The 24,921-nt window shown below is 42.9% G+C and overlaps 1 protein-coding gene across 1 annotated transcript; it reads right to left on the bottom strand.

The window, feature by feature from the left end:
- Positions 1-14,419: 14,419 nt before the first annotated feature.
- Positions 14,420-24,849, bottom strand: TEX36 (testis expressed 36). Its single transcript, XM_044236701.1, has 4 exons — positions 24,799-24,849; positions 20,132-20,263; positions 19,210-19,290; positions 14,420-14,686 (listed from the first exon to the last, which is right to left on the bottom strand). The coding sequence occupies exons 1-4, from the start codon at positions 24,847-24,849 to the stop codon at positions 14,420-14,422; spliced, it is 531 nt and encodes a 176-aa protein (XP_044092636.1).
- Positions 24,850-24,921: the final 72 nt, after the last annotated feature.

A 24,921-nucleotide genomic window follows, 5' to 3' on the forward strand; every position in this document is an offset into this window, starting at 1 on the left:
TTTATTTATTGGTCCTTTGACTTTCCCATAAATGGACACAGTTCCACCTTGTTTGACTGCATTGTAAAAGCAGACACTGGCTGAACAAAGGCCTGCCGGTGAGTAATTAGGCATTAGGTGGGGGCAGGGTGGTGCTTTATGGGGCCATTAGGACTCACTCAGCTGCCTTTAAGGTTCAAGTCGGCTCCTTGGACATTAGCTCCCATTAGTTTCTTTGATTTAAAAAAAACTGGGGGCTTTTGGGAGGGGAGGAGTGTCCAAATGTTTAAAAAATGGTAAACTGACTTTCCTACAGTCTTTTAAGGGAAAGGATAAAGGCTGTTTATTCCATAGGTGCTTCTAAAACACACACACACACACACACACACATTTTCTGAATCTGAGTTGCTTCGACACTTCTGGTACAGATGGTGTGGTCAACCCTGCAGAGCCTAGGGAAGCCGGCTCCCCACTTTCCCACCCAGCAGAGGAGGGGGTGCAACCCCCCTTCTCCGCAAGGTTTGCAGCGTCCCTCAGAGGCTGTGTTCTTCTCCCACGTTCCTCAGCCAGCCCACTGGCTTGTGGGTCTTGACCAGTGTTCTGGGGGAAACGTGATTTTTGCTGCATGCAGTTTTCCTTATGAAATGCATTTCCTCATATATTTAGTTCAGAGCAAAAGCTGTTATTTTCTTTGCCTGCGATCACAGCTATTAAATAAATAACTAAAGGGAATCCATCTTCAGAGGGGAAAAGTTGGTGAGTTCTTTTCCACAAACATGGCCTCAGGAAGACGTTGTCCTCTTTGTAGAACCATCCTTACTCACCTGCTGTGGCTTTGTAAAGCAGAATGAATGTTGTCACTTCTAGCATGGAAAAAAGTCCATTTTGTTAAAAATCATAAGATTAAAAATAAAACCACTAGTTTTAGTGGTTGGCTGTTTGGAAACATTCCCTCACTGATTAGCACTGTACATCGTCCGTGAGGGTCAGATAGTAAACTAAGCACTGAACCAAAGTCAAGGTCAAAGGGATGGATGTGAGCCTCTGTCCCCAAAGTGCTTGCCACCTGGGAGGGGAAATTGATGCTTAACATACCAGTGGTCTCAGGGGGTGAGGGAGCTCAGAGGACAAAGAAGAAATGTTACTTCCCACTGGGGACCAGGTGGCATGGCCAGGTCATCCCTTCACAAGGCAGGACAAGGGGTCAAGACCACATCAGACCCATCACCAACCCAATATATTTTGGTGCTCAGGGTACTAATGCAATCCACTGTTGTTGCAGAATTATAACTAGGGATAATTCAATATGATGTTCACTGTTCACTCGATATGGTGAACAGTTGATGGCCAAGAATCTTGAGGAGTCAGTGGCACCGCCCCAGGAGAAGGAGATGAATTCTCCCCAGAGCCTCTGGAAGGCAGCCCTGCCCGTAGCTGGATTTCTGTCCTCTGAGACCCATTTTGACTCTGACCTCCAAAACTGTAATAAATGTGGGTTGTTTTAAACCTGCATTAAGTCCTTCTGTTACCCTCTTCCTCCATCAAGCTACCACCCCGTCCCCTTCCTGTCCTCCTCCTGAGCTGAACCCCAGGGCCTAGCTATCTGCTGGAGGTTTCCTCTGCCTCCCCAGACATTTTGATGGGAACCCTGCTGCCTCCACTGTCATAACCTCTTCCTGACCGGTGGCCTCTGCCATCTCCCCGCACCACCAGCTCTAGGTGAAGAGGGCAAGCGCCGAAACCTTGTGTCCCAACCATAAGGTAGGAAAACAGACCTCATTCCATCTGCTGAATAAACCCATTATCCCTCACCATTTCCCTCCTCTTAATTTTACCTATCATTAGGCTTTCAGTAAGTAAATAAACAAAACCGAAATAACTGCTTATAAATCCATAAGTAATCAAAATGTATTTAGTGCTTTAGCAAATAGTTTGTTTTTCTAATTTTCCTTTAATTAGCAGGGAAAGAATTAAAATCAATTTCTCATCCAGCAGATAAAAAATTAGACTCAGCTTCTGCCCTTACATAAATCCAAATTTTAATGTACACAAGAAACACAAATTCATAATTGTTCTTTAATATCATATGTATCCAATATTAAGCACATTTCTATGACATTTATCTTATCTCCCTGATCATAGCTTAATAAAATTATAATTATGACCTTTCAAAGTATTATTGCCGGATCCACACTTAATCGGCATTCCTCGCTTGAAACCTTGAGTCTTGCGAGGCGGCTGCCGCGTTCCATCGGTAAGAGAGTCCCCACTTTGTGCACTGGGTGGGTGAGTCCGTCGGTCCCCACGCCCCCTCGTTCCCCAATGCTCGAAGCAGGGGCTTGAGAAGCAACCACTGATGAGTCAACACCAGGTGTTGGGCATGTTTTACTTGTCTTCACACTGGCACGCTTCACGCCAAGCCCGAAGGGAAGGGGGCAGTTGGGGGAGGAAGGGGACAGGGATGGGGACAGGGCTATATTAGGAATGAGCTAGAAATCAGCCCAGACTGAGTTGGCAAACCTATCTGCTTTAATCAGAGCTGTCCTGATCCGGGGCTCCTGGCTGGCTCAGTCGGTTAAGCGTCTGCCTTCGGCTCAGGTCACAATCCCAGGATTCTGGGATCGAGCCCCCTGTCGGGCTCCCTGCTCAGCAGAGAGCCTGCTTCTCCCTCTGCCTCTGCCTGCCGCTCAGCCTTCTTGTGCTCTCTGTCAAGTAAATAAATCTTTAAAAAATAAATAAATAAAACTCCTTTAAAAAAAAAAAAAAACTGTCCCAATCGGCTGAAAACACCGAGCTCTTCTGCGACTGTGCTCACGGAGAGCCAAATCCCTCCTTTTAAAGAGGCTGAATGTGACAGACCTCGGGCATTGGTTTGGTGAGGCCTTGGTGTCTGTCTGTTCTCGGAGGGGCAATCCGATTTCTCCCGTGGGATGCCGTGGAGACTTGCCTGTCCTCTTCTGGGACGGCCGTGGTGTTCGCTGAGGAAGGCTGGCCCACGCCTCTCGCGGCTGAGGAGAATCCTGGAAGCTTGGACCGACGTGATGAACAGCAGGTTATTTGAGACAGTTTCAGAGTTTCCCCTTCCGGCCTAAGGAATAAGAACAGCGTGTTCTTGGGCTGGGAGGGCCAGATGCCACAGTGGTCGCTTATGATCCCGTGCACAGGACGACCCCAGGCGACTGTTCTTCCTGCTGGGGACTCCTGTTGTCGGCTGCAAACGCTGCGGCCAGACCGGCGCCCAGGAGCAGCCCAGACAAGGCTTGTTGGACCTGATCTTCTGATGCAGCCTCCTGTGTGACCCCGGGGGAGGGAAACACGGGAAGAAAGTGCGATGTGCGCTCTTGTGCCTGTGTTGCCCAATTTGGAAGCTTGCGGATCTGTTTGATTTCGGCTGGGAGAGAGAACACAGCACTCGAAGTTATTTCAGTTACTCTGTGCAGAAATCACACGCTACACCTAACAAAGTCAACAATTTCATGGAGCCTAGTCAAGCGTGTGAGTTACCGTTTTATTCATTCCATTTATTCAGTGAGTAAGACGCTGACAGGGGGTTGATTTGTTGTTTAATATTTGGGGGGGTTATTTTGGTATATTCGTAATGTGTTTACTTAAATATGGTGTGTTAAATGAGATGTTTTCATTTGTTTTGATAGGTACTTATAAAGGCAACGTACAGCATTTCACACTTACACAACGCTTTCCGAGTCCTCAGCACGGCACCAGGACTCGAGAACGACTACCCTGCGTGTTTGGGAAGCGCCAGACTCACTTTACCCAAAGTGAAGTGAGGCTTGAGCAGTGCTGCCGAGCCCCCAGACCCTGAGCCCAGCAGCAGGGCTCTTCCCCAATCTCGGGCTCCCATTATCACGCTAGGACCCAAAATTGTAGGCAGCAGCAAAGAGCCCAGAGAAGGAAATGGATTCTTCTTGCTTGTTTTATGGTTCTTAGGGTGTTACCATAACAGCATGGATTCTTCCGTGAACTCAGCGGAACATATGGGAAACCTATACTTAGCTTGTCATTTCAAGCCCTTCCTCCCCCACACCCAGCTTCCCCCCCAAAGTCCTCAATATGGTACCAATTCTGTAGGTTAAAAAAATATTCAATTGGGTGATGTGTCCTTTGGTCTTGACCCATGGGACAGCAGCGATGTGTCCTACCATCTGATTGGAGTTGCGGTTGAACGCTAAAGTGCCAAGCAGAATTGTCCCTGGGATGGCTCTACCGGCCACGGCAGGAGCAACGTGGCCAAGACAACTGAATCTGGTGCACAGCCTCCAGGACAGGGATGGCTTTGGCCAAAGACAGCTCCAGAATGTGCAAAACAAAGAGACGGCACAAGGCGATCTTTAAAAATAGTCGTAAATGTCAAAACAGACTAAATGAGAGTGTGCTCTTCTGCCTAAAAATAGGCAGTGTTTCAGAGCCGGCTTCACACAGGCAATCACCACTCTGCTCTTTCAACTCTGATATTTAAGGGTCTTAGATCTGGATTTTTATAAATGAGAAACCCAGTCGCTATGCACATGCTTACCACATGCACAGTAAGTAACTGAATCTCCCCGATCTGCTTCTAGAATGGATACTAGGCAGCATCTCTCCAAAAGAGTATTACTGAGCCATCAGCTGTTCTTTTAGTGTCTCAGTCATTTCTAGGATGGCACAAGTCCAAGTCTCATTCATTAAAACAGAAGAAATCTATAAACACCTGCATGTAATTGATTAGTAAGTTGGGGTTTCTTTAACTGCCTGTTTATTCCTCTGTTTGAAACAACACACTCAAACAAAGAACCAACAACGGCAAATCATTGACATTGTGCCAAGTTTTTAGAGACTTTTATTTCTGTAAAGTGGGTTATTTTATGGGGGGGGGTCAGCCTAAGTTCCTGAGGGCTCCCCTTCCATTCAAGTGCTATGTCCTTTTGTTCTTGGTTCTCTGGATTGAGAACAAACAGTGAGGTGTGAGGTCGTTGGACATTGGTGTTTACTTTTTATGTAGAAAACAAAGAGAGAAATTGGGGTTTAAGGGCAAGTTATCTCATTTGTGTTTTTGCTGATGGTAAACATAGCGTGCACTCTTCCATCCCAAGAGCAGAGGCTGATCTTTCCCCATCCCTCGTCCCGCCTTCACATACTTGCAGATTTAGTTCTGCACGCCTTGTTGATAATTCTGTGAATTTTATCCGTAGGATGTTGAATGTTGGGACACTCCTGTTGCAGATTGTTGGTGTTTGGGCAGAGAGAGGTGAGGCGAAGCAGAGGTGAGGTAAGTGAGGGTTTGGGCAGGATGGGTGGGGAGAGGGTGCTGGGACCAGACAGGGAAATGGGAGGGAATACACCTGGGGAGACCCTCATTCCTATAAGTCAGAGAGTCAGAGACTGACTTGCAAAGAACAGATAACCCTGTGTGTTGGGGCAGGGACCTGAGAGTCGTGCCCTGGGAGAGCCCCAAAAGATTTCTAAGCATTCGAGCACTTGGAATGTCTGAATGGGGGAGGTGGGGTGGCGCCAGGAAGCAGGACTGGACCCCGAAAGCAGCTCAGACATCATCAAATCTGACATAAAGCATTTGATTAAAACAAGCCAAAACCAAAACAAAGCATCTCTTTGAAACTGGGGACAGGAAGGAGCATCCACACAGAATCCCTCCAAAAAGGAAAGGTAAATAGAAACCTTGCTGAGGACTGATTTAATGTGTATAAAATGTCACCGGCTAGTCTCTCCATTTTAGTGTGTCATTTTTTAAAAATCAGGGAATATAAAAACAATTTGTAAAGGCTGCGATAGGAACTACTAGGACTCCTCTGTCTCCTTGCGATCTTTCTCCTAAGATCTGAAGGTCCTCAACAGGGAATGGTCCTGGAGGGGCGCTCAGGGTAAACCCTGGCCCCCAAGATGGGGAGTAATGACCATGACCTCGAAACCAACAGGAAGGGTTGGGAATATTTTTTTGGCCAAACATCGTGTGCTCTTCAGGGTAAAAAATTGTTACTCACGTGACTGCCCTGATGTGAAATCATGTATCGCAAAATAAAAGCCAACATTTGAGGTTTTAAAAATTACCCCTCACAAATTACAATTGAGATGCACTGAGTGTGCCTTCTACATGGTTTCACCAGTACACACAGAACACATGTGCCTTGAAATGAGAGAGCAGAGAAACACGGGATGAGGAAGAGGGACGTCACCGGAAGTTACAGAGACTGGTCTAAAGAGAACCTTGAGGACTTTCACTCACAACCTTTAGTGCCTGTTTCTGAGGTGTGGAAGACACTTCTATCTGAGAGAGGCAGCATTAAATAATATTGGCTTACATGTTAAGAAAATTGTTTCTTTTCCTATTTATAAGACTTCTGTTTAGGTTGGGGAGAAAGCCTTGGGTTCAGTGACTATGTGTCTAATGCCTCTGAGGGCAGAGCTCGGATACGAAGTCTTGAGGGGAGAACGATGTTTGGCTGGAAATTTATCACATCAGATTGGGGTTTTCTCCCCCCCAATGTGATTACCTTTAGATGACTTTGTATCTATGGAAATTATCCCGATTTTCTAAAAGATAGAAGACAGGGTCCAAGTGTGCACATCAGGGCAGCAAATCTGGTAACCAGTCCAAGGAGAGAGTGGGTTTGGGAAGAGGTGGGGCCCCAGGACACTTGACCGGATTCTTTAGATTCTCTGCCAGAGATGGGGACCATCGCATTCTCTGTGCCAGGCAGTGAACTGGATCTGTGTCAGGGCCAAGGCAAGAGGACAGGGAGTAGTTACCTGGGCCCAGGGTCGGGGCAGTGCCCCCGGAAGATGACAGTAGACAAGCTGGGAACCCTCCCCAGAAACAGAAGTGGTGCCATGTCCCAGGCAGTGCAAACTGCCACTCACCCGTCCTCAGGCTGACGGTGTGAGGACATCCACAGCACTCACAGATCAGTGAGCAAGGATCCTCACAACGCGAGCATAAAACCAAAAATCACCAAATGTTTGCACCATGCTAGAAATACATACAGCAATGCCCGAGAAACAAAATGAATGGACAAAAATAATGAGATGTTAGAATTAGCAAAATTATTATTGGACAGAATTAAACATTCCTTCCAATAATAAGACCCGAATAGAGACTCTGGAAGTTAAAATGTTGTCAGTAGCTTGGCGGAATAACAGAAAGGACCCACTGAAGAACCAAGGAGCAAACCGGAAGGTGAAGTATAGGGCTTCTCCTAGCAATGGGTGCAAACAGACAAGCAGATGGAAAATATAAAGGAATACTTCAGAGTTGAGAAAGATAGGTCCAGATATTTACATAGCTATATAAGAAGTATTCTAGAGGAAAAGGAGAAAGGGAGTAGAGAAAATAATCAAAGAAATAGTTAAAGAAAATTTTCTATGACTTCTAAAAAAAAGTAAAAAAAAAAAAAAAAAGCCCTAGTATTTAAAAAGTGAAATAGCTCACCCAGTTCTCAAGGATGCGTTTCGCATTAATGCTAGACTAGCACAGCCAGTTAACAAGCTATATATAATTATTTTTTTGTAGCTAGCAAAAGAGGCTACTCACACACACACACACACACACGTGCACGTACTGGTAAAATCTGAATAAAGTCTATGGATTTAACATAAGTTTCCTGTATTTGCTATTCATGGTGGGCTGAAGCCCAGGATGAGGCCCTTGACACTCACTCTTGTGTAATCCCCTGCCCTTGAGTGTAAGCAGAACCTGTGAATTTGATTCCATATCACTCCCATTATTCTGCCATGTTATTGAGAAAAAGGGACTTGTCCAGGTGCAATTAAGGACCCAAATCAATTGACCTTAAGATACAGAGATTGTCCTTCTGCCACGTGAACCCTCACCAAATGTTAAATCTGTCCCGCCATGATGTTGGGACTCCCCAGCCCTCCAGAACTATGAGAAATAAAGGTTTGTTGTTAACAAGCAAATACAAATATATGTGGATGTTAAACTGGGTGGATCTGGGGCATCTTGGTGACTCCATTGGTGAAGCGTCTACCTTCAGCTCATGTCACGATCCCAGGGTACTGAGATGGAGCCCCAGTTCGGGCTGTCTGCTCCATGGGGAGCCTGCTTCTCCCTCCCCCTCTACTACTCCCCCTGCTTGTGGTGACTCTCTCAAATAAATAAATAAGATCTTGAAACAACCACCACCACCACCACCTGGGTGGGTCTGATCTAATTATGTGATCCCATTAAAAACAACAAACAAACAATAACAACAGAGTTTTCCTAGTGAGCGAGATCCCAAAAGGTAAGCGAGATTTCAACTCCATTGATGACCTTGAAGCCAGACAAGGTGATAACAGCATGACAAGCAGCAACTTCCAGGAGCTAACAATGGCCCGTGGCTAACAGCCCACAGGGAACAGGCATCTACGTCCTACAAGCACGAGGAACTGAGTTGGGGCACAACCACATGGGCTTGAAGAAGACCCCAGGCTTCACTAAACTTCATTTTAGCCTGTGAGACTCTAAGCAGAGTCCAGCCAGTGTGCCCAGAACCATGACCTAATACACGGATGTTGTTTTGAGCCACTACATTTATGGCAACTTGCTATAAGCAACAGAAAACGAATACACTGTTGTACCATAACTATGCCAAATATTATCATTAGGGAAAACTGGGTAAAAGGGACACAGAATCTCTCTGTACTACTTTTTTCCCCCACAATTTGCTATGAAACTATAGTTCTTTCAAAATAAATTTTTTAAAAGATTTTATTCATTCATTTGACAGAGAGACAGAAAGAGCACAAGCAGGGGGAACGGCAGGCAGAGGAAGAAGCGGCTCCCCCTTGAGCAGGCAGCCCATTGTGGGGGCTCGATTCCAGGACCCAGAGATCATGACCTGAGCTGAAGGCAGACGCTTAACTGACTGAGCCACCCAGGTGCCCCAAGAAACATACTCTTAACTCTGGAGAACATACTGATGGTTACCAGGGGGACAGGTGAGATAGGGGATGGGGATGAAGGAGGACACTTGTGATGAACACAAGTGATGTATAGAAAGTTTGAATCAACATATTGTACACCTGAAACCAATATTACACTACATGCATATAAGGTTTTATAGACGAGATAAAGGCATATAAGATTTTACAGATGAGATAAACATGACACCAGGGGAGGTAGGCACAAGGCAAGATTTATTAAAGGCACTCTCCGGCGAAGTTTCAGGGCTTAGGAAAAGGGGAGCCACGAAAGTCGCACCAGGAGGAGGTGGGCACCCTCGGGCAAGATTCCGTGACTCTGGAAAGCGGAGTCGGGGGGGAGTTGAACAGGGAGGGAGTTGGTGGGGGTCTTTTATCGGGCCAAGGCAGGGCATCGGTTCACATCCATGGTAGGGTATTTGGGGATCGGAGGCTATGGGGTGGGGGGTCCTAATACTTCTGTTTCCTGCATAGGTATCAGGTTTCCTATGGAGACATGACCTGGGCATACATCCTTTTGGCGGGAGAATCAAGGGTTGAGGAAAGGGGGGTGGGAGGCTGGAAGATGGCAGCCCTGGGAGTCATTTCTATTGTTCCTCCTGCACTCCCAGAGCCACTGACCCAACACTGCACACTAACTGAAATTTAAATTAAAACTTTAAAAAAAGGGGGAAAATAAAAATAAAATAAACAGTATGTACAGAAGCATAGTGTATCTACAGAATGGCCTTTGGAAGAAACAGCCTTACCTACATTCTCAAGAAAACAGGAAAGGCTGCAAATAAATGAGTTATATTTTCACCTTGAGAAGCCATAAAGAAATAAAAACAAGCCCAAGAACAGAATACGTGAACAAGAAAGCATGAATTAGTAAGATCAAAAGCAAATAACGGCAACAAAAATGTAGATTTAGTAAAGAGAGTAAAGACATGTGAACAATGTTTAACATGTCAAAGAACAGGACATAACGTTAAAGATTAAAGAGAATAACTAAATGAAATATCCCAAATTCAAGAATCAGTACAAAACAGGTGATTTCGTCTATAAACAATAGTGACCAAAATTAGATGGGGCACCTGGCTGGCTTGATGGGAGGAGCGTGCAACTCTTGATCTTGGGTTGTGAGTTCAAGTCCCATAGTGAGTGTAGAGATTACTGAATAAATAAATAAATAAATAAATAAATAAAGTGACCAAAATTAGAGAAATGGAAAAAAGGAAATAGAAGATACAGATTAATTTTCATAAAACACATTGAGAAGATGTTCCAAGATCCGTACCTGAAAACCACCCGGCCCGGGAGATTTCATGGCAAATTCTATAGATATTCGCAATTTCCACATGCAGTGTCAGAGCACAGTAAAAACAGATTTTAGAGGAGGGCCTGGGCGGCTTTCATCAGTTGAGCCTCAACACGTGGTTTTGGCTCAGGTCATGGTCTCGCGGTCATGATTCAGGGCCTGTGCGTTGGGCTCTGTTCTCAGCCCCAAGTCTACTGTACCTGTCCGTTCCCCTCTGCTCCTCCACCTGCTCCCACACACACACTCTCTTTCTCTCCCAAATAAATAAATAATTATCTTTTTTAAAAGTAGACTTTAGGGACACCGAGGGTGGTGCAGTCTGTTAAGCATTGAACTCTAGGTTTCAGCCCAGGTGGTGATCTCAGGGTTGCAAGACTGAGTCCCGTGTCTGGCTCTGTGCCCAGCACAGAGTCTGCATAAGATGCTCTCTCCCTCTCCTTCTGCCCCTTCCCCCTGTGCACTCTCTCTAAAATAAACAAATGAATCTTTTAATACAGTATATTTTAAGATCCTTTAACAATTTGCATATTAAGGCAAGAGAATAATACATCAAAAGAATAATACATCATATCATAACCAACTAAAGTTTGTCCCTTAGAATGTCAGTATGGGTCAACATTAGGAAATCCATTAATATACTTTACTACATTCACAGATTAATACTGAAAATGTACATGATCATCTCTATAACTGCCAAAATGTCATGGGCTAAAATGTCACCCCACATATTAACAATAAGAACTACAACAAATCTTAATTTCATAATTCGAATTAAAGGGGTCCTAAGCAAGGCATAAAATCCAGAAGCCATTAAATAGGAGATTCATCCATTTTACATGAAAATATACACAGAACTAAAAACATGGTGTATAGCACACCTATGTAAGAAGTTAACAATGGGGGGAACCATGGGGAGTGATGAATGAGGGGAAAGGAGGGAGATGGAAACGGGGTACTTCCCATTCAGTTTTCCTATAAACCTAAAACTGCTCTAAGAAATATAGTCTATTAATTTAAAATACATATATGACAACAAAGAGGGACTAACCAACATTTGATACAAAGCCTTAATATCTTAATATATCAAGAAATCATGCAAATAATGGAAGAATGAGACAAATGAACCAATGGGAAAATTCGTGAAAGATACAGATAAACATTTCACAGCAAGAGAAACACAAATGGCTTTTCAGTAACAACACATACAATGAAAGAGTTGCAAATTGAAATACAATACCATTTTTTAGCTAACAGATTGGTAAATATAAAAAAAAAATTGTTAATGCACCAGTGTGGGGAAATAGCTTTCATATCTCATATCTTGTTGGCAAAGCTGTAAGTTGGAGCACAGCCCCTTTTAGGAAATTTGATCTTAAAATTTTTTTATCTTTTTTTTTTTTTTAATTTGACAGACAGCGATCACAAGTAGGCAGAGAGGCAGTCAGAGAGCGAGAGAGAGAGAAGCAGGCTCCCTGCTGAGCAGAGAGCCCAATGAGGGGCTTGATCCCAGGACCCTAAGATCATGACTTGAGCTGAAGGCAGAGGCTTAACCCACTGAGCCACCCAGGCACCCCTTAAATTTTTTTTAATTTAATATAAACTAAAATTGAAAATCCACATATTCTTTGGTTGAACTAGTTTATTTCCATGAGTTTTACCATATAGAAATGCTTGTAGATGGAGGCAAATGTTTATCTATACAGACGTTTAGAGAAGGAAAAGACAGAAACCTGCGTAAATGGCCATCAGAAGATTCCAGGACCATGGCACATCCATGTAATGAACCACTAGACAACTGTGTTTTCAAAAAAGATTTGTAAGTACTGATAAGGAACAAATTTGAACCTTCAAAGATACATTTGTAATTGTAGTTGGTAGTGGAGCAGTGGAAAGGCAACAGTGGAATGGAGTCTACCATTGGTGTTTGTTAAAGTGTGTGTGTGTGAGAGAGAGAGAGAGAGAATGAATCTCTACAGATTACCTGGGAAAAGACGTACATTACAAAGTGTCAGTCAGTAGGGCTGGCGCTGGGAGAAAAAACGGGGACTGGAGTCAGAGATACCAGGAAAACCATTTTCACTGCTTAAGTTTTTTTTTCCTATGTGCATACATTAGATGGACTTTACAAAATAACTTAGAGAAAAACAAGAAACAAAGAATAAGAGATCATTCTTAACTGGATAAAGATTACCATTAGAACCTACGGCAACAGTCAGACTGGAGAGCAACACATTCGGAGCAGCCTTGTCACTTTCAGAAACAAGGATATGGGCCACCTGGGCCAGTATTCGAAATGTATCTGATGCAATAAAATGAGGGTGAGGTATAAATGGGAAAAATGAGACAAATGATCCTTTTTGCAAATGATATAATCATCTGCATAGAAAATCCAAAAAGAATCCACTGAAAAATTATTAGAACTTTATTTTTATTTTTTTGGAAATTTATTATTACAAGTTTAGCCAGGTGTCAAAAACCAGATTCCCACACAGAAGTCAGTAGCTTTTGTACACATCAGTCAAAATCAACCTAACAGTGTAACTTCAAAAAAAATTCAAAATAGCCACAGAGGTTCAAAATATGCAGGAATGAACATAGAAAAGAAACATGCCAGAACCATGTGAGGAAAACTCTAACACTTTACAAAAGAACATAAAACAAGATTTGAATAAATGATGAGATTCACTGTCGCATAAGGATATCAATTCTCCTATAAAATATTTTCTAAGTTTGGGGAGATTTCTATCAAATTACCAGTGGATTTACTTGACAAGCTTATTCTAAAATTAATCTTTAGGAAAAATATCCGAATACAGATAAAAAAGTGTTGGTATTCTGTGCTGGTGACACGGCTAAGTTTATAGCAGTGCAGTACAAAGGACCATTGAGTGGGAGAAGACACTCCTCCAATAACCAGAGAAATGCAAAATAAGAAAACAAGTAACATGTTTTAATCCTTACATATCCTTAAATATCTAAAAGTTAATTTGAGGGGCACCTAGGTGGCTCAGTCCTTTAAGTATCTGACTCTTGACTTCAGCTCAGGTCATGATCTCAGGGCTGTGAGATCAAGCCCTGCGCTGGGCCCTGTGCTGGGCATGGAGCCTGCTTAAGATTCTCTCTCTCCCTCCACCTATCCCCAGCTCCTCATTCTCTCCCTTTCTCTAAATAAATAAATAAATAAATGATGATTTGAGGAGGGCCAAACTGAAATGCACAGATACCATTGGTAGGAGGCTGATCACTTTACTCTAAGGTAATTTGGGAGTATTTCTTAAAACTTCAGCTGTGCATCTCATCCAATCTGGCACTGACAGAGTAGCTTCTCAGATTTTACTCCTGAGGAACATACAAACATGCATTCAAAGAGACTGATCAGAATGTTCTTGTGGCACCAGGTCAGACAGCAAAAAAGTGGAAGCAATTCAAACGCTAGGAAGATAATGTCTAAACACATGGTGCATCCGTTTTAGGGAATGTAGTGCAGCTGTTTGAAAACCAAACCAATCTATTCATGCTGACACGGTAAGAACTCCTAGGATACATTGTTAGATATCAAAGGATGTTCCTGCACACCATGGGCTGTGGAACAGTTTATGTCCAAAATTAATATGGAGTGATACATATGTATATGATTCTAAGCGCACAGAATAAAAACAAAAGGTTAACTTACTTCTGGGGACAGGACAAAGATTGAAGATGTGATGAAATCAAGGGGAACTCCTGGTACCTCTGTGTTGTTAGAACTTTCAGCAGGAAAATGTGATCCTATATCAATTACAGAATTTTTTAAACTCCCCCCGGAAGGTAACGTGGCAATTTTAAAGTTCATTTTAATACATTTTTCGCTTAAAGCACTTTTCATTGCAAGTGTATATATCTTCACATATCTTTATTTTTATAAGAACTTGAATGTTTTTCAACCTTACTAAAAAAAACAGAAATATGTTAAAGTGGGGAGTGGTAACATAATGTGTAGCTTTTCTGGTTTCTCAATATAAAGACTTTCATCTCTGTGTTATCACAGCAAGAATATTTCACCTCTGTGTTAAGACATGTACAATCTCTAATCTCTAATTTAAACAAATCCTATGTCAACTAGTAGGCTGAACCAGAAAACAAATGATCAGTGCGATACCAATATTACAAAACTCATCCATAACCTTCTGGAAGGATTAGGGCTCCAGTGAAGAACCAACCTTTTTGTCAATAGCAAACCTTACTTTTGGAGTCTTTTTCAAAAACTCTGTATAACTTTTCCGAGGAATAAATTTTAAAAGACTTCCATATCTCATTATAATGTCTTGGGAAGCGTCTGAAAATTGGGAGCACCACAACTTCTCGATAGACATATGATATTTGGTTATTTGAAAAACCGTCAAGACAAGATGGAACATGGTCACACGCCCAGAGATTGAAATTTCTTGAAGCATGTTGCCTTTTCTCTGGGGAGATCTTCCTCCGTCCCAGGCCCTGGGAAAGAATTATAAAAAGATTAGGAGAAAAATATTCAAGGTCACAAAGTTCTGGGGTCTTCAGTGGAACCAGTTACATGGCATCCTAGCCTTAATGCACAGTATGGCAACCAATGCAAGAGGTATATCTCTACCTGCTTGCTAAGTGTTGTACATCAACACTCAGAGTACGCTAGAGGCATTTTGTTTACGATTCTTGCAGTCTTCCACTTCCACCAAAGAGACTAGTCTTCCAGAGACAGGGAAGGGGGAGCCAGAGAGACCACAGCTGGAAACAGCCTATTAGCCAGCCTGGGCTCCCGGGCACCCTGGGCAGGTTCTCTGCACCCAGGTGGCTCCTCCATGAGTCGGCCCCTGGCGGCATCTCAGCATTCAATGGGATAGACGGTTCTCCCTTTAAGAAGTCCACAGAAGGGGGCGCCTGGGTGGCTCAGTGGGTTAAAGCCTCTGCCTTCGGCTCAGGTCATGATCCCGGGGTCCTGGGATTGAGCCCCGCATCGGGCTCTCTGCTCCGTGGAGAGCCTGCTTCCTCCTGTCTCTCTGCCTGTCTCTCTGCCTTCCTCTCTGCCTACTTGTCATCTCTGTCTATCAAATAAATAAATAAAATCTTTTTTTAAAATGTTAATACCTCACTTAAAAAAAAAAAAAGAAGTCCACAGAAGCTGGATTCTTTCCCGAGAAGGAAGCAACACCTTTGGGGATCTGTCCACAGGCTTCCTCATTAACACTCAGGACCTCACACATGAACCTGAGAACAGTTCTGTATTCAGAACTGGGCTTTAGATCTGATCATGATTAGGAGACAACACTATGCTCAGACAAAAGACGAGGCGAAAAGACAGATTACCCAGACTTTACATTACAGAGCATCCTGGACTCACAATGGAGCAGTATCCAATAATTCCATGGTAAACAGAAAAAAGTTTCAAGTTAGGGACTGTCTGTAGGAAAGTGAGTTTGTCTTTTCATAAGGACTGGTATCATTCCAAGTGGCAGCAGGTGGTAGACACAATTAGGGTAATTTGAAGAGAGTTTAGTAATGGGACTATCTGTGAGGCCCCCCACTGGAACAGTACAGAGGCTCCAGGTCCAAGGGACTTGAGAGGAAATGTAGTCCCCACAGCTCAGCCCCTGGTGCCAGGGGAGAGAGAAAGGGGGAGACTGACTCTGGAGGCACAGACAGAAGATGTTACCCAAGCACCTTTCCAAAAATGTACCTGCAGATACTCCAGAAAAAAATTAAAACCAGATAAAAGAGACCAAATGAATAGAGAAAGAGCTACATAGAAAGGAACAAGTAAAGCCTGTAATTAAGTCTAACTACTTACTGATAATGTGACTATGAAATATATTGAAACTTCAAGTAAGAATCCACAGAAAGAAAGGAAAGAAGGAAAGAAAGAGAGATAGAGAGAGAAACAAATCTGGAATTGAAATCCCAGGATTTCAGCTTGACTGCTTTTAACCCCAAGAGGTGCCACTTAACATGAGTCCATGAAAATGGCACCTTCATGACTGGGAAAGCACATCCTGGCCTTCAGCACAAGAACACCTAGAGAGGAAAGTGAAGAAGGCCAGTACACTGAAGAACTTGCCTTATTCTGGAGGGAAAACCTATGATATTAAAATTTATATTTATAGAGTAATAGTGTCAATGAATTTCTTAAACATTTATATTTAAGGGTAACCACTAGTAAACAAGAGAAGTCAGGGTGAGCAAATAAATTCAATCTAACAAAGTCAGGAGAGGGAGGGGAAAAAAACAAGAAACAACATGCAAACATGGTAAATAGGAAACATAAAATGAAATAGCAGAAATAAAACCCAAAACACAAATTATATCAGTGTGAATGGGTGAAATTTTCACACAAAGAAAAAGTGACTCTTGGATTTTTTTTAAACCATGCTCTATTTTATTTATGATTTAAAAAAAAGAAAAGCAACACCAAATGACTAAAAAGTATAAGGACAAAGGAATAAACCATAATGAAAGTAATGACTATTCCCAAAAAGAAAACAATAGTGGCAAAGCTAATATTGCACTCTAGAATTCATGGCTAAAAACAATAAGGTATGTAAAGAGAGATAGTTCATTTTGATAAATAATAAAAGCCACCAAGAAAATAAAATACTCATGAATTTTTATGTAGAAAGATATGGCATTAAACTATATAAGGCAAGGGGTGCCTGGGTGGCTCAGTGGGTTAAGTCTCTGCCTTCGGTTCAGGTCATGATCCCAGGGTCCTGGGATTGAGCCACACATCAGGCCCTCTGCTCAGCAGAGAGCCTGCTTCCTCCTCTCTTTCTGCCTGCCTCTCTGCCTACTTGTGATCTCTGTCTGTCAAATAAATAAATAAATAATCTTAAAAGAAAAAAAAAAGAAAAGGCTATGAAGGATTTGAATAACAAAATTAAGACTTTAATTAATAAAATGAAGAACTTTGTAATCAACAGATGGGAAATATATGTTCTTTTTAAACACCCACGAAACAATAAAATTAATCAGGCATAAGGTAACAAAGATATTCTTTATAATTCAGAATCCATATGCTATAAAAATTTAACCCATTGAATTAGATATTGGCAACAAAAGATGATCTCAAAAAATTCTAACCATGCAGAAAATTCAAAACATTCTTCTAAATTATTTTTAGAATTAAAAATTAAATCATAGACTATTTGAAAGCAAATAACAATGAAACTTTTATTAGTAAAACCGTTGGGATGTAGCCAAAGCAATAACCTGAGGAATATTCATAGTTTTAATAAGTTTATTAACAAAAACACTTGCAAGTATATGAACGAAGCATACAACCAAAAAAGATGAAAAAGAACAGCAAAATGAGTATTTTAGGAGTTGTTACACCAATAAATTTGAAAAGGAATAGATGAATTTTAGGTAAACACATACCAGCAAAATCTACATGAGAAGAAATCAGTAGAATAGATTAATAATCAACAGAGAAATGGAAAGGGTAAAACAGTAAAAAAAAAAAAAAACTTACTCTAAAAAAAGTATTAAATCCAAATAATTTCATGGGCAAATTCTATCTAAATCTAACTTCATTAAACTGAAAGTTCACATTTTATCTAAACTATTCCTAAATGTAGAGAAAGTTGGAAAGCTTCCAGTGTTTTCTGTGAAACTAACATAGCTCTGACAAAATATTTGTGGTACAGTCCTGTTTAGCACATCAACAAGATGCATACTTTTATATATATGTTTGCATGTAGATTGCAAAAGTTCTCCAATTTTACCCACCAAACCATTATTGGTGAGCCGTCAAGGTGGCATTATGAGGAGGAAAAGTAAGAGGGCAAGTTTTTTTCAACTGTATTTAATTCTGTACTGTTTGAAAGCTGTAAAGGTCATACATTACTTTGACAGTTTAGAAAACCATTTTAAGCCCTCATATATTCATATATTAAGCCCTCCATTTAGAAAGGCTGGCAGCATGGATATTCTGGATCTGTATTCAACACTCTGCTAAGGGCAAATCAGAATTTTTAGGTTAAACCACTTCAGCTGAGCTTAGATATGGCAGCCTAGAAGAAAGAGCAACTTTGGGCAAGTTTTCGGGTTCCTTGTTATCAGGTTCCCCATCTCCAAACTGGGGACAATAAGAGTAATTAGCCAGCAGTGTTGTCATGACCATTAAATGAGATAGTATGAGATGCTTACATATGGTACATTTTTAATAAATGGTGGGTTTTATGTACATCATCATCATCATGGACATTCAGATTTGGTAAGAATTCTCGGAGATCACCGGGTCCACCCCTCTACTTCAGATATATTAACCCTGCCCTGTCCAGTTTGATAACTGCCATCCACATGTACACTTTAGATGTGGGTTTTCCAAATGGAGGGGGACCAATCAGGATTTTAAAGACTTCGTTTAGGGAATGCAAACTATCTCAGAAATAATGTTTATATAAATTACACATTGAATTGATAATTTGGGGAGTAACTGAGTTAAATAAAATATACTATGAAAATTATATTTTCATATTAGAAAATTTGCAATTACGTATGCAGCTCACTTGATTTCCACAGCACGGTGCTGTGTTCACCACCACTAATGAGGGCTCTCAGACTCTATTCTCTCCCCTGAGGGCAACTCGCCACTTCTGGGGAAGGACAGCACCAGTGATTGGGAAGTCCTTTGTATTATGTAAGCTCCCCTTCCTCTGATATCTCCTTGTGGGGCATGGGGCTGCCTACCAGAGACACACAGGCAACCCCTCCTTCCCAGGACAGATCTTCACAAGAGACTCATGAACGAGACAGTTTATGAGAAGACACGTTTTGAAGTAGGAAGTGAATGCAAACATAGAAGGACTAAGCTTTCTGGTGCAGAAAGTTGAACAGAACTTTGAGAGGTCCGTGCTTTTTTTTTTTAACATGTTACGAGGCATTAATTTTGACCTGGTTCCAAATTTTGAGGAAAGTCCTTGACCTTCACTGTGCCTCCCAGGGGCACTCCCAGTTGCACTAGTAACTTGGAGAGCAATACTCACTGAGTCCAGGTAGCACCCCGAGCTCTGCAGGCTGTGCCGATTGTCGTGTACAGAGAAGGGGAAGTTGTTATTTACTGCTTGCTGGAAAAGATTGAGGGAGGGGATGAAAAGACACACATCAGGACCCCAACATGCTTTCAGAACAAACACACAGCAGCATGGAAAGAAGACAGAAGAAGCAAAGGGACGTTATGTAAGAGAGAAACCCATTACTGGAAAGGAGCAAATGGCCCAGGGCAGTGAGGTCACGGGTGTGCGCACCAATTCAAGGCTGTAAAACTCAACTCAACTTCATTGGTGACCTTGCAGAAAATCATAAGAATCCTTTCTTTTTTTTATATTCATATATTTTATTTTATTTTTTATTAATTATTTTTATTAACATATAATGTATTAAAGAATCCTCTTTCAAAACTCCTTCTTTGGAGGCAAAGAAGGAAAAGCATATTGGTTTGTGGAATTGAAAGCTGGTAAGGACCTTTGAGGCCATCAAGACCAAACTCCTTCATCTGACCAATAAGGATTCTGGTAGACCAGAGCCCCAGCCCAAATAGGCAGTGAGAATTAACTAAGGGTGAGGTTCACACCGGCTTCCCCTTAGCCCACTCTATGCCCCTGAAGTTGCTCACAAACTGGCCAGGGAGGCAGAATGGGCTCATTCATGATCTGTGAGCTGTAACCAAAGGTGGTGTTCCTTGTCCACAGATGAGACTAACCTGATTGTCTGGACCAGGAGGGAGTTCGTCTAGAGAGTATTTGGGGTGTTACAGGGACCAGGTTTCAAGGTGGGATGCTACCTGCATTTAGGGAGCGGGGGTGACAAAGGAGTAGTTCCTTCTGAAGAAGCGCCAGAAATGCCAGTGGGGCTGCCCCCGTGGAGAGCCACAGGGACGGGCGGCCCAGGCCCGCACTCCGGACTCACCTTCTCCCGAACCTTGTAGATTGGTGGTAGCTTCCCCTCCACTTGCCGAGACAACCGTGGGTGGTGGGGCTCCTTTAGCATAGCGCTTGTGCTGGATTCTGGTGTCTTCTGTGTTAGTCCAATCTGAGGGAACTGGAAAACCAGCGCACGCCGTGATTAAAACCAGACACACTGTGTCTCAAAGCGAAGTATCGGGGCTTCCTCCGTGATGTGATTAAAATGCCATTTGGGTGCTTCTGGTGTGCAATGGAAATGGCATAATTTTTGTAATTTTCAAGTATTCTTTCCAAGACAAAAAACACTGTAATGGCCCCAGGTCATCCCTGCCAGCTGTTTCCAGTTACCCGGGCCACCCCCACTGCACCCGAGCCTGGAAATGCTTCCGCCCTGGTAAGGGACGTGTGGCCTGTGAGCGACAGCATGGGCCCCGAGGAGGCACCCCCCCAAATGGGGACTAAGGGTTCAGCCGGCCTCCTGCAGGGGGAGGTGGTGCTAGAACCCAGTCGAGTCTCCACTGAGAAGGTAGAATGGAGGGGGTGGGAAAAGTCCATGAGGGGAAAATAGGGGATAGGATACAAAGCTTAATAATAAAGATGATTTGGGGAGGCTGCTGGTTTCTCTCCATGAACACAGGGCAAGGAAACAGGTCTGGGCAGTGGGAGGAATTCCCCAGAAGGGTCTCCGCCCACCCAACAGAGAGCTCTGGGCATGGAATGACCTCTCAGAACTGTCCTGAGCCGGGGTGAGGGGCCTGGGCCTTCCTGCCTGCTCATGGATCAGTCACCAAGTGTGGGTTGCTCTAGAAAGAGGGGTGACCTCGAGGAGGCGGCTGCTTTCTGCCAAGGCAGCCCTAGTGTCAGAAAACAGAAGAGGTTCTGGTTGGGGAAGAAGTATAATTTGGTGGTTGGGTCACACACTATAGATCAAAGATCCTGAGTCCAATCCTGGCTTTCTCTCCTGTAAGGTGAGCCTGATGTGAGATACTGAATTTTCTAAGCCCCCATCTTTTTATCTGTAAAATGGGAATAATAATACTTCTTTGATAGGGTAGCTGAGATTAAAAGGGAAAATGCATGTACCAGAGAGTACCCTATACCTGCTAGCAGATTCTAGCTTTGCTCACAGCCCTCGCCTCCCTGGCCCCTCCCCAAACCCCCCGCCACACTTCAGGCCCTTGCTCCCTCCTTTCTGCTGGATTACAAGGAATTTAGCCAACACTGCCATTGTCCCTCATTCCTTCTCATGTCACAGTCTAACTGTGTATGCAGGTGGCTTCCGCTCACTTCCTGCACGGAGTGTGTTCAATATGTTACTGTTTCTGGAAAAAGGTGGAGACGTTACACCCTACACGTGGTGCCCTTGGTGGGCTCTGCTCACAGCAATGAGATGTAAGGGGCTAGGTGACACACAGCCACTGAGCCATCTCTTAAACGCAGTCCTGAGTGGAAAAAAGAAAACCAGAAGGAGACCTATAACCCAACACCATTTCTGTAAATAAAGAATCCATGCACACAAGACAATACCTGAGTTACAGAACACATCCAGATGAAAAAACTCCCAGTACACATTTTTGAATGACTACAGGAATGAGGATCAGGGCAGTGAAAAACTACACACCAGTGCCAGGCCAGCACCCACCCGGAGCCCCAACCAGCGCCCCAACCAGCATCCTAACCAGCGCCCAGGCTCTCTGGGGGACCTGCACAAGGAGGGAGGGAGGAGGGAACCAGGAAGGAGGAAGGCTTTCTTTTCACCATCGGGCTCTACTATTTAAATGTTTCTTAACCAAGTGCAGCGTTACATTACTCTTTTCCACAACAAAAATAATTATATCTGTTTCTGATTACAGTTGTAATACATATTCATGGTTTAAAAAGATTCCAACATAGAAACATAAGGAAGTCTTTCTCATACATCCCCGTGGGCATGAACACCGTGTCTGTGTCTGTATGGATGTGTGTAGAGACAGAGATAATTTTGCATACATAGGGTCATATCATACATGTGGTTTCTAAAGATCATGTGTGCCGATTTATGGAAGAGTAACTTTTGATTCTTTTCTCCCCCTCCTTTGGTCGCCCGGCATGACAGTATCCACGGCTGAGGGCGCATGTCCACAAACTCCGACCCCTGCAGATGGGCTTCGATTGGTTTAAAAAGTTGGACCATAAGATGCGTACTGTGCTGCGGTTTTTTGCTTTCCCACTTAACAAGGTACCCTAGACATTTTCCCAAGCCAACCTATATGTTTCTGACTCATTAGTTCTATTTTGTAATGTTCTAAAACAATTTTTTTTCCAAAGTAAATAAAAACTACAAAGCGCCTCCAGACCCATAACCTTTCCTTGCTCCCTTTCTCTGGTCTGGCTATGTCAACACTCCTGTCTGGGCGGCTACAGAAAATCAGGCCGGGGTGGGAGTCATTCTAGCATCAGGAATGATCCCTTTCCCCAGCTAAATGACAGCCGACTTGAGTTCATTTGTATGCTGGACGTCTAAGGACTAAATCACTAGGGGAAGAAAAAGTCTCTAGCATTTTAATTTCACTCTTTTAAAATATATATTTAATGGTGATAACATGATAACTGTGAAATAAACCCTTCTGGTGGATATTGTAACCATGAAATATAGCTTTTTAACTAGTTGGCAGTGAAATTTTTGCTGCGTTCACTCACACAATGAATGCAATATTAAACAGGAAGGGAAAAGTGTATGAAAAAAGCTTTTCCTGCCCGGCAACAGCCAGATTACAACCAGCAAGGTCAACTGCAAAATGACTGTCACCTTTAATGTGGCAATTATTGTCCTCCCCAGTGGGCTGCTGCTGACTCAAAGCCAACGATTTCTTGAATTTTCCCAACTGGCCTGCAAGTTAGTTTGGGAAACTTCATGATCAGCACTATTCTTTTTATGCTCTGAGCTGCTGGCAACAGAAGGGACCCACCTCAAACACTTAAATCAGGCTTTGGGCGGCAATGCCTTTGCCCCCAAGCCCTGGCTCCGGGCACAGTCCTGGGATCACAATATCTCCCCAAACTCCCCAGCAATAAAATTGACCATGTGACCCAGTGAGATCAAAGAGAAATCTGTAGGGCAGGGCTCTGGGATAGCTTTGTTTTCCCCCCATGAAAAGTGACAGAATTAGCCAACAGGTGCCTTCCGTCTTTTCGTCCATTGACTTCCCCCTCCTTTACCCCCTTGAGTTGAACAGTCCCACACAAAGGATGACATGAAAGAAGGCTGAAAAGGACCGGATAACCTCCAAGAGCATCTGTCCCAGCCCCGAACTGCCTCCTTCTGAATTTCTTGTTGCTTGAGAAATACAAACCCTTATTTGGTTCACTGTAGTCAGCTTTTTATGATTCCTGCTCAAACACGATTGTCGCTGATATTGTAGGTGATAGAGAGGAAGTTACTTAGTCTGAGAAACTTGCATTTTTCTCTTCAAGACTGACTCCTGTTACGTAGTTCATCCTATTTCTCATTTTACTTTGGCTGCCAGGAACCTCAGAGCCAAATCTGATGATATTTTATAAATTGCAGTCATGTAAGTCCTATGGCTGGTGTATATTACATATCTTCCCAGTCTCGGCCTTTTATTCTTAAATGTATCCAAACTGATTCTGAATTTTTATTTTTTTATGATTTCCTGCTTTATTGTGAATATCTTCTATACGTTACTATAAATCTTTGAGGAATGAAGCAGGGTATACAAGAAAAAAAATAGGTGTATATGTATAATATTAATATACAGAATAGTTAACAAGTATCGAGTGGTTACTCTTTTTGTGTGCACCATACTAAGCTCTCTATTGAATGGTCTCGTGATCTGCGCAATAGCCCTATAACCTTGGTACACTATGCTCCCATTTAACAGACAGACAAACTGATTTAAGAGTAAGCTGTTTAGTCAAGATCACATCCAGGTGGGTAAAGTTAGTTTTTGTCTGTATTTTTTTCTTTAAGATTTTATTTCTTTTGAGAGGGAGGGAGAAAGAAAGAGTGCACAAGCAGAGGGAGGGACTGAGGGAGAAGGAGAGAGACAATCTCCAGCAGACCCTGCACTGAGCGGAAAGTCTGACTGGGACCTTGATCTCATCACCCTGAGACCATGACCTGAGCAGAAACCAAGAGTCAGACACCTAACCAAATGAGCCACCTGAGAACCCCAGAAAGTCAGTTTTTTAAAGCCTTTAGATTGAAATGTTCTGAGGTGTTTTCTATTTTTCCTTTTCTTTTTAAACAAAGAGTGTTAACTTTTCCACGTATTACAACTCTAATGCAATCAGTAGGTAAAAAGTCAAAGATCCCAGGACCCCTGGAGCTTACATTCTCGGAGGGGATAAGATACAGTAGATTACATGGTATGCTGCAAGATAGATAGTCTAAAAAAAAAAAAAAATGAAAAAGAAAAAGAACACACAACACTGATGGCTTCGTGGACACTCAGGAGAGCGCTGAGTGTTTTACACACAAGAGTTGTTTCATGCAATCCTTCCAAGGACACTCTGAGGGTCTATTTCACAGGTGAAGGGACTGAGGTTAGGGAAGTGATTCCTCAAGTGATGCCACGTGAAGTAGCAGCAGCAGGGTCTAGACTCAGGTCTGTGACCTTGACCACACCCACGTGGCCTGAGAAAAGCCAGGAAAGCCACCATCTTTCTTACCCATCTTCCATCCTTATCTAAAGCTGGGTTGAAGCGTCTCCCTTTGGCCATTTTCTGCAGGAAGTGAAAGTGCCTGAGGTCATCTCCCTGACCTCTTCACTGCCTCAGAAACTCTGTCATCTG

This window comes from Neovison vison, chromosome 2, assembly GCF_020171115.1.
Source record: "Neovison vison isolate M4711 chromosome 2, ASM_NN_V1, whole genome shotgun sequence".
Taxonomy (NCBI): domain Eukaryota; kingdom Metazoa; phylum Chordata; class Mammalia; order Carnivora; family Mustelidae; genus Neogale; species Neogale vison.

Coding starts and splice junctions, on each gene's coding strand:
- TEX36 (XM_044236701.1), bottom strand. CDS start 24,849: ATGGCCAAAGGGAGACGCTTCAACCCAGCTTTAGATAAGGATGGAAGA. Junction 19,291..20,131: donor TCTACAAGGTTCGGGAGAAG/GTGAGTCCGGAG, acceptor AATCTTTTCCAG/CAAGCAGTAAATAACAACTT. Junction 14,687..19,209: donor CGGGGTGCTACCTGGACTCA/GTGAGTATTGCT, acceptor ATTCTTTCCCAG/GGCCTGGGACGGAGGAAGAT.